Below are 10,545 nucleotides of genomic sequence, written 5' to 3'. Positions count from 1 at the left end.
GTGCCTTCTGTGGGAACTGTCAGTAACAAAATTATTTACTTTCATGACTGCTCGCCAGTGTCTACTGCCTGTTCCCCAACATCTAACTGCCAAATTACTCTGCTATGGATCACCCACATGACTTTATCCACTGATAGTGATTGATGTTTGGGTTTTTTGCTGTCATCCAAATAGACTGTAAATTGCCATAACGAGCTGCCCCTCCACTGGTCTGGCTGGTTAAGCTCATTAAACTGTTATTTGGTTTTTGGGGTAGAAGCATTAGCGGTTCCACTTGGGCTGAGCCATAACGTCAAGACAATTCAGCAGTTTGACGTGGCAGACCACAAAATATATATGATTTCCACCAGCTGCAGTGTGCATGCTGCTGAAGTAATGTAATAACCACATGAATGTTCAACTCAGATACCAGAGTGTAAGTGGGAATTAATGAACAATCAGAATCAGCTTTTTTGGCCAAGAGTGTAAAAACACACAAGGAATTTTTCTCCGGCAGTCGATGCAACACAAAGTGTCCGCTGCTGTGCAACTTTTCACACAATTTATCTCTGCTTAAAAGCTTCACACAATCTGAAAAATGTTTTGATTATTTTACATACTATACAGTTCTCATATTTGGCATACCCCATCTTCATGATGAAACATTATGATCCAGACTTTATTTTAACACCATTTACCCATTTTCCAAATTATATACTTAATGTCAATAGTACACTACAACACAATAATAGACTTTCTTTTGACTGTGTAATTACCATTTCAAAACCTGCTCCCACATCTAGTTGTGCGGTCGAGCTGCAGGCAAAAAGTACTTTACCATCATCTTACAGTGCATTGCTGCATTTCAAGAGCCACAGTATGTGGGAACAACACAGATTGGAGCGTGTCAAATCCTATCTGCATGAAAACATGGTTGACCACTCTTTCCCTGCCTGGAGTCAAATGATTTCTCTTTAAATTAATTAGCTGGTTAGTGTGTCAAATTTAATGAACTATCATGAAGAGTCGAGGGAATCAACTGGAAACTTTGATGAGTGGTTTTCCATTAGTTGTTTCAACGATATTAATCAACCCTGTCAGTGTGTGCTGACTCAGCTGACAATATAGAACAGCCAGTGCCTTCCCACATGATTCGCATAATGTAGACTAGTTACATTGTTTTAACACTCACACATATTGTCTCGAACATGGGACAAAGGCTAGGACGGAAATGCAGGACTCTGAGGCAGTGACAGGATTTTAAGAGTGGTTTTATTCCAGGCAGAGGTCATACACAGGAAGGCAGTCCAACAAAGGCAAAGGCACAAAAACACATGCCAAAAGGCGAGGTCCAAAAACATGAAAATGAGGTTGGAAAACTACCAGGAAAAAACAAAACTTAACTGGATCTTGGCTGTGTTGGCACAGGAACACTGGCTCTGAAAATACAGAAAAATACCTAGTAGAACAATGTTAGACGCTCCTGCCATTGCAGGAGAAAGTTCTGTATTTCCTAAAGGCAAAATCTCATATCACTCATAGGCACATTGCATCATGAAAAAACATGAGGTATTTTCATGCATGAAAATAGTAATTGGTGTGTCTAATATTTAAATAATCAGGTATAAAACTTTTTTCCCACATTTTCTTAATTAAAGTATATATTATGTACAATAATAACTTATATGTACAATCAGACAATTTCTGCGATGATACTGAATGCTTTTCCATGAGTTTGATGACACTGCTACATGGCTTGTGGATGGAGGTATGCCATTAATGTTCTGTGCCTCTTCAGGACTGATATACTGTCTACCAAGTAAGATGTCGCCTGTCTAAAAACAGCTCCGGAGAAGATTTCACTTAAGTTCAGTCCAACAATTAGATCATTTACGAAAATTTCAGCAAACGGCACCATAAAAATGTTGGCCTGTTTTGAATTAAGAATTTTGAATTGAATAACCACAAACATTGCGTAGCTTCAACAAGGCACTATATTCAATAGTCTGAGCTTTTTATTTATAGCAGTAAAAATATATGAATTCATGCTGGAATGACAGAGTCCAGGCCCAGCTATTGCAAAATAAAATATAAAATAAAAAAGTGTTACAGAGTGGAGTCTTAAACTTTTGCTTCTGATTCACTGATATGATTCTGACGATAAAGTTATCAAATCAAACATTGTCTTTCCAGTTATGTTCTTGCAGTTGTAGTATTCAATTCCACCCACATTTGTCCGTGTCAGCTGGATTGAGCAAACCAGAAAACCTGAGTCTGTTAAAAACAACAAAGCCATTGTGTAACACTTGTGCTGTTTTCTTGCACTATTCTTTGGCCACTTTTACAGAACCCACCAATGTTGTCCAAAAAAGCTGCCAAAATAACACTGCTTCCATTTTTTTTTTTTTTTTAAACAATCTCTTGTAAACAGCTTCTGGCAGCAGTTAGTTATGCCCCTGCTGTGGCTCCACATTTTTACAAGTTTTCCACTGGACTTTTATTGGTTAAATGGTCCTAAATGCTTGATTGGGTGGTGGAAATCACAGGCACTTTGCACCCATTATATAAACCACAACACTTTAAACTATTAGGGACCCTGGGGAGTTACACACCCAGTAGTTAAATCTGCCAGCAGTGTTGAGGGAAAAAGGGAAGGAGAGGTTAGGAGAGGTGTGGAGGTTGCGTTGGGGTCAGATGCAAGATTGCTGAAGAGGAAGTCCTTGGTGTAAGACTGTTGCTTGCTGTGTGTGTGACAGTGTGTGTGGTGCTGTAAAGGGATGTGTGCGAAGTGTCTGTAAATCTGACTACATGTGCAAGTGTACCAACATGTACATATGAGTTGGTGAAGCCTTCCCGTACAAAAAGCTACATTTGAGTGCTTATTGTACGTTTTCCACATCTATATATAGCTTACTCTCCTCCTACTACATACTAGTAACTTTGACAGCAAAATTAATTGGGAGGAATACAGATTACATTGTATGGGCGGCTTTTTGAGATACAACAGCTTCCACTCATTCGGATTTTCACCAAATTGCTCTGCAGAACCTTTGTGAAGTCAGGAGTCACTGATGTTGAACCTGACAGAGGTCCTTGCTCACAATATCTTTTCGAGTTCGCTTCAAACGTGTTGGGCTGAAGAATCATAACTCTTCAGGTTTTCCTTCTACAAAGCTTTTCTCGGAAATTGGAAGCATACATCTATAGAAAATGTAAAACATTTTTAAATTCAGAGAAAACATAGCTTTGTCCTGATTAATTAATGATTTTGTGGAAAGGCTCCACTTTTTTTCCACATAAAGTTCATATTCTGACAGATGCAAAACCATCTGAACAGGAGCCTACAAGCAATTAAAAAAAAAAATAAATCTTTTTTTTCTGATATTCTGTAGCCCATATTAATTACTATTTTTAATGTGCAGCTTCTGGACTTATCCACTGTGGTCCACCAACGTTCTTCATGTGATGAGGTGGGTACAGTTTAGTCACTGTAGGCATCTTGCATTAAGCCAGATTTCAACTTTAAGAGTTTGTGCATCAAGTTTTCAGACACTAGCGCAGCGTTGCGAGGGCGGCTGGCAAGGTGACGAGCAAACCAGTTGGCTATGGAAACTGTTGATGCCCTGTCGGCCAGCCGCACTGGCCATGTCATTGCCTCCGAGAACATCCGAGCACAGGGACTCGACAGCGTCCAGCCTCTCGATCTGCACCAGGCGGGTGAGCAGGTCAGGGATACTATATCCTGCGGTGCTCACTCTCTCAAACAGTTGCAAGCCATCACTCATGCCACCGATCTCATCGCGCTTCAAGCCAAAGCTCTCGGCCAGGTGCCTCCATGTCTTGACCACGGCGGCCTCGCTGCTGTAGGAGGAGCTCAGCATGCGGCTGGCTTTCTCCAGGCAGTCGAAGGGAAGTTCCGTGGGGCTCAGGCCTAAGGAGTAGAGATATAGTATATTATATTTTATGTCACAGGTTGCTATCAAGTTTCCATTTCGTTTGTTTGGCAGTCACACGAACAAATGTGAAACTATCCATCCATCCATTTTATATACTGCTTGTCCTTATTAGGGTCTATCACATTTGATTTTAGGCAAAAGTCTCGAATTACCTTGAACCAGTCATCGGCCAATCGTTGGGCACATATTGACAATTCTTCACATATATACACCTGTGGGAAATTAGTCTTCAATTAACCTTGCAGGCATGTTTTTGGAATGTGTGAAAAAGCGCACACAAGCTCTCATGAAAGCTGGAGCCCATATTGAAATAAGAGGTAAACAAGTAAATGCTAACCATTGTCCACCAAAGCTGCCCAAAAGTGACAACGAAAATCTTAGAAATTATAGCAACACCTGTTTCAATTTATGCGTGGGTCTTCTCCAGGCACTCCGGTTTCCTCCCACATCCCAAAAACATGCAACATTAATTGGACACTCTAAATTGCCCCAAAGTGTGATTGTGAGTGCGACTGTTTGTCTCTCTGTGCCCTTCGATTGACTGGCAACCAGTTCAGGGTGTATCCTGCCTCCTGCCCGATAACAGCTGGGACAGGCTCCTGCATTACCTGTGACCCTTGTGAGGATAAGCGGCAAATAAAATGGATGGATGAATGGATGTTTCGATTTGTGTAGACTGAAGTACAGTAGTAGTGGGGTACCGTGTTGATCTGATTGGCTCCATGTGGATTTTACAAAACAACAGCAATTTTCATTTCCACATTGATCAGTGAAACGTTAAATTCATCAACAAATCTTCATCATTAATTTCATCATGGAATAGTTCTTGCTGAGCAACTCACCGTCTGTTACATTGCACACTTTAGCATAAAGATCCAGGATCTTTTTCCTGCGACTCTGTAACATCTGTGTAGTAGAAAAAAAGGAAACCCAATGTGAGCGAGCCAGATGATCCAGAACTGCAGATCTGTTTATAATCATATATGTATTGTACATATTTCAAGGATTCACATTCCTACCCCTGGGTTTTTATTGCTATTGTTGATTGTGGTCACGTTGCTGATGTGGTTAGTGCTGGGGATGTGGTTGACACTGCCCATGTGGCCAGGACTGGGGAGGTTGCTCTTGGGGCTAGCGGCAAGGTTGGCGGTCCCGTTGGAAGCGGCATCGGTGTCCAGGACTCCCACAGTGAGCAGGCAGAGGTCTGGCTTGTTCCCCAAATTAATGAGGCCCGAATTGAGGGTCAGATTGTTTGTCTCGGCGGAGCCTTGCTTCTCCAATGACGCCTCCTCGTCGCTATCGATGCTGCGGCTCAGCAACTGCTCATTTTCTGACGACCCATCGTTTTCACTGCCATACATATGTTTAAGTGTTATTCACATGCACATGTTATTCACATGCACATGCTGTCATTGACCTTTTAAGATTTACCGAAAAAACTATTTGCATGTTTAACTAGAGAACGGAAGTTTCTCTACCTTCGAGGGTACCTGTAATGATACGGTCATTACGAGCCTGGATAATTTTCACGACGCTAAATAAAACTGATTTAAGGCCGCTGTTGAGTGAAAATGGTAATACATTTTTCCCCTTTCTTCTTCCTCTTCAAAATTTGACACTCCACAAAGAAGAATGGTGCTAAACTTGCCGAATTTGAAAGATAAATAAATAAATAAATAAATAAATAGAGAAAGGTAGGTTTAAAATTGTGAAAAATCAAGCCACTATCTTCCCTCACAAAGGACTGTGGCCATGACCACTGACTAAACGGAAAACATCCGCTGCCACCATAAAACCACTTCTATGACCTTGAAAATGTTATGCTACCTCATTTAAAATACAAAAAACATAAATATGTCCTCATACACCCATGGTGGGGCTTTTCTATGTCAAGAATGAAGGATCTCTGTCTACAATGTCCACATGCTGGCTTTAAAAGATCTTTTTATGTCACGATTCTGCTTTTTCTCTGTGATACATGTGCACTCGTGGTTGACTGTGGCATTCTGAAGAGCCTGTCCAATCTGAAGTCCCAGTCCACATGCTGGCTGTCAAGATGGACTTTTTTTATTTAAAAAAAAAACTCTTCCTCGCTATTCTGCTTCTCTCAATAACCAGCAGACTATCCAAAGAGATGTGTTTTACATTATAACTAAAAAGGACGACTAACATGAAGTTGAAAGTGTATCTTAAATTGGGAAACGTGACTTCTCACAGCGTGCCCATTGTTTCAAGATATGCTGCTGTAATGAGAGGACAAACAAAATGGGGTGGGGGGACAAAAGTACACGTACACACAGCATTTGTTTCCTTGACATCTAACACCCACGTCTGGCAGTGTCTGACGACAACGCATATCCTTTGCTATTGTCCAATATTTACTCCCATTGATGCTTTACTCTTTAATTTGCAACCCCGCTATATACAGTGAAGAAAACAAGTATTTGAACACCCTGCTATATCACAAGTTCTCCCATTTAGAAATCATGGAGGGGTCTGAAATTTTCATCATAGGTGCATGTCCACTGTGAGAGAGATCATCTAAAAAGAAAAACCCAGAAATCACAATGTATGATTTTTTTAACGATTCATTTGTGTGATACAGCTGCAAATAAGTATTTGAACACCTGAGACAAAGAATGTTAATGTTGGTTCAGTAGTCTTTGTTTGCAATTACAGTGGTCAAACGTTTCCTGTAATTTTTCACCAGGTTTACACACACTGCAGGAGGGATTTTGTCCCACTCTTCCACACATATCTTCTCTAGATCAGACAGGTTTCTGGGCTGCCGCTGAGAAACACGGAGTTTCCGCTCCCTCCAAAGATTTTCTATTGGGTTTAGGTCTGGAGACTGGCTAGGCCACGCCAGAACCTTGATATGCGTCTTACGGAGCCACTACTTGGTTTTCCTGCCTGTGTGCTTCGGGTCATTGTCATGTTGAAAGACTCAACCATTTTCAATGCTCTGACTGAGGGAAAGAGGTCGTTCCCCAAAATCTCACAATATATGGCTGCGGTCATCCTCTCCTCAATATAGTGTAGTCGTTCTGTCCCATGTGCAGAAAACACCCCACACCCAAAGCATGATGCTACCACCCCTATTCTTCACAGTAGGGATGGTGTTCTTGGGATGGAACTCATCATTCGTCTTCCTCCAAACACGGTTCGTGGAATTATGACCAAAAAGTTCCATTTTGGTCTCATCTGACCACAAACTTTCTCCCATGACTCCTCTGTATCATCCAAATGGTCATTGGCAAACTTAAAACGGACCTTGACGTGCTGGTTTCAGCAGGGGAACCTTCCGTGCCGTGCATGATTTCAAACCATGACGTCTTCGTGTATTACCAACAGTGGTCCCAGCTCTTTTCCAATTTTCCGGTCATTGACCAAGTCCTGGGCTAATTCTTCACCTTTTTAAGGTTCATTGAGACCCCACGAGGTGATATCTTGCATGGTTCTCTATTGCGATTGAGATTGACCGTCATGTTTAGCTTTTTCCATTTTCTAGCTATGTGGTGTTGTACAATTTTGTCTCTGGTGTCTTTGGACAGCTCTTTGGTCTTGGCCATGTTACAAGTTTCAGTCTTACCGATTGTATGGAGTGGACAGGTATCTTTATGCAGCTAACGACCTCACACGTGCATCTGATTCAGGATAATACATGGGTTGGAGGTGGACTTTTAAAGGTGGACTAACAGGTCTTTGAGGGTAAGAATTCTACCTGATAGGTGTTCAAATACTTATTTGCAGCTTTATCACACAAATAAATCGTTAAAAAAAATCATAGATTGTGATTTCTGGATTTTTCTTTTTTGATTATCTCTCTCACAGTGAACATGCACCTACAATGAAAATTTCAGACCCCTCTATGATTTCTAAGTGGGATAAATTGCAACAGCAGGGTGATCAAATACTTATTTTCTTTACTGTATTTGCGTAGCGTACATGCTCAACATGTGAGGTCAATGGCTCAACAAAACTAATTCCATCATACATGAACCACTGGTGTTAATAAAGTATAATTTTCTCCTTGGAGGATATAGGGTGTCTATGCAGGTAGAAAAAAGGGAAAGAGGTATACTTTGATTTGATATGATGATTTACCGCATGGTCGTCATTTTAGGTGGAGGTTGAAATAAATAACCCCACACACCTTTTTTCCACCGCACCCGCTACTGTTGACCTCTTGGTGTTAATGAGGTGTTGTGTACCTCACACCCGCAAAAGCCTCACCAAGTGCCAGCTTTAACAGCATTACTGCTGCACAGGCTTGTTCTGTGGTGGCTGAATTACAAACACATGTTGAATAAAAGTATTTCAAACTTTTTGTGTTTGCTGTGACAAACATGCAAACAGTCAAAGATTACTAGTAAATGCAATATATTCATATTAAGTGTAATATAAATATTAATATAATATTTTGGGTTTATATGTGTTGTTCTAAATTGTGTAGGAAAATATTACATTGACCCTCAATTTGGCTATAAATGTCATGACAAAATAAAAATTCATTAGTGAAGAGAGATAGTGCTTTATCTGGTATCTGTAAGGAGAGCAAGTGAATGCATCCTACCTTTTAACTGGCATCTGAGGCGAGGCCTGAAGTTTGTCAAACTCGCCTTTTTCTGAGTAGATCACCACCTTATCTGAAAGAGAACATTTTTTTTAATTAACATCTCACTGTAGGTACAGGGAGAGTTGCTGCGAAAAAGCAATTGTATTCAACAAAATGAACTACAGTGTTAAACGTTACCAGCTTTGTACTCCCTCTAAAGTTCATTGTTAAACCTCAGCTTTACAGATCCGAGCTTTAAAGATGCTGTACTCCGGGAATATTTACTGTGAAATGGTTGTGTCAGTAATAGTAAAAAGTACTAGTTAATACAATTACCAATGCTTTTTTTTTTTTTTTGCACAATTACCTTTTATTGTGGTTCAAGAGGGGAAAAAGACAACATACGTCATATAGAGATCAATTGAAGCACAGCAACTATTGGAGCAAAGGCTAATATGTATTTGAGGAAATATATCGTCTCGGTTCGTTCGTACAATTCATTTTCTTCCATGCATGGTGAAAATTTGAACCATGAACACATTCCTTCACAGAAGATTACAGCACTTGAGGCCCTGTAGTCGATGTGGTACATAAAAACCATTTATGGTGAATACCAATTTTGGGTGCAAGCATTGCAGTTAAAGGTTTTGTGGATTCATATTGATTGCTGTGGTTGCATTTTGAATGTGGTTAATTAAAGCAAGCACTGGAAGTGGTGGTTGGATTTAGTGGAATGGTTAAGACTGTATTTATAATAGTCTGCACATCAAACAGGTGTGTATGTGTGTGCCCGTGTGCGTGCGTGTGTGACTTTCTTGACTTTCATCTCGCAGCCTGATTAACTCAGTCTATGTAACTGACAGATAGCGCTTGAAGCTATGGCGTCTCGCCCGTGTATACACACACAATATTATCCTGCCTTTAAGAACCAACATGTTTTTTCAATGAATTATAGCCTATTAAATTGCCATGCTTTTAGTGATTATCTTATTAAGTCTATAAATTGCCAAGCTTTTAGTGATTATATTATTAAGTCTATTTTTAATCAGCCCGTTTGTACCACAGCATGCATATGCATGTGTGGACCTCTGTTCAAAACATGAGGAACAGTTAGCCGGCACATGAAGGAGAACAGAGCATCATTGTCAGCAGAAATGGCCCCTTAAGGGATGCGTGACTTTATCTGGGCAGGTTCCACATTCCAGCGGGTTGTACTCATCACACTGCAGTTCTGGTAGCCCACACACACCCACATGTATCCACATCCAGAGACTTGCACGTCCACAGTATGAATTCACTGATAACACATTCACATGTGCAGTACTGACTTTTATGCCATGAAACACGACCTTCTTGACTTGAAATTTGGTTGAAATGTGTTTTATGAGATACTAAGGAACCTCCAAGGTCAAACACAATCAAAGTGCAAAACTATATTTGAACTTGAATGTGACAGATATAAACATTAAAAAAAAGTTCAGAACCCTGGTCTTCAGAAATGTGAGGCCAATGCTCTACAGCTGCACCATGCCAATAATTGAATATATTTTATGAAAAAAAGAGCAGCTTAGAATCAGCCCCTATTGCCCGTGTTGGATTGCAAAGGCTTTTTTTCTTCATTTTCCGTCACTAAAGCAAAGATGGAAATTCTAATTATACTTCTGCTTTCAATCTGAATGCCACTCGCAGTGTTATTACACTAACGTATGATTTTCAATTCAGTTTGATTCCATTTAAACTAAATCTCTTGTGTATTTTGTAAGCTATTGTTCTTAAATTGGTGTCACATGTGTTTATGGAAACTTTTAACAAACTGTGAGGGGTTTTGATTTGCACTTTATAATGAAATTATCATGACAAGAAATAAATGTCACTAATTTCACATTCTCGTCAATTCACCATTTCTATATATTAAAACATTGTAGTTTAAATACTTCCACTTCAGAAAAAAATAATTGTTTGATACTAAATTATCGTGATACATGTAGAAACGTACACTTGGAGTTAGTTTTACTATCGAGTGTGTCTTTTCACTGCCAAATAATCACTTTT

The 10,545-nt window shown here is 40.0% G+C and overlaps 1 protein-coding gene across 4 annotated transcripts in view; it reads right to left on the bottom strand.

The window, feature by feature from the left end:
- Positions 1–1,976: 1,976 nt before the first annotated feature.
- Positions 1,977–10,545, bottom strand: part of edar (ectodysplasin A receptor) — a 32,607-nt gene continuing 24,038 nt past the window's right edge. For all 4 annotated transcript variants that reach the window (XM_061842280.1, XM_061842281.1, XM_061842282.1 and 1 more), the window contains 4 exons: positions 8,512–8,584; positions 4,955–5,285; positions 4,778–4,841; positions 1,977–3,910 (listed from right to left, as the gene is read on the bottom strand). In XM_061842280.1, coding sequence (XP_061698264.1) covers positions 3,525–3,910; positions 4,778–4,841; positions 4,955–5,285; positions 8,512–8,584 — 854 coding nt within the window. In that variant the 3' untranslated portion in view covers positions 1,977–3,524. The remainder of the gene's footprint in view (positions 3,911–4,777; positions 4,842–4,954; positions 5,286–8,511; positions 8,585–10,545) is intronic.

Source organism: Syngnathoides biaculeatus, chromosome 14 (assembly GCF_019802595.1).
Source record: "Syngnathoides biaculeatus isolate LvHL_M chromosome 14, ASM1980259v1, whole genome shotgun sequence".
NCBI classification, from domain to species: Eukaryota; Metazoa; Chordata; class Actinopteri; order Syngnathiformes; family Syngnathidae; genus Syngnathoides; species Syngnathoides biaculeatus.
The sequence above is the reverse complement of the archived record's forward strand: the minus strand, read 5'-3'. Positions and strand labels throughout refer to the sequence as shown.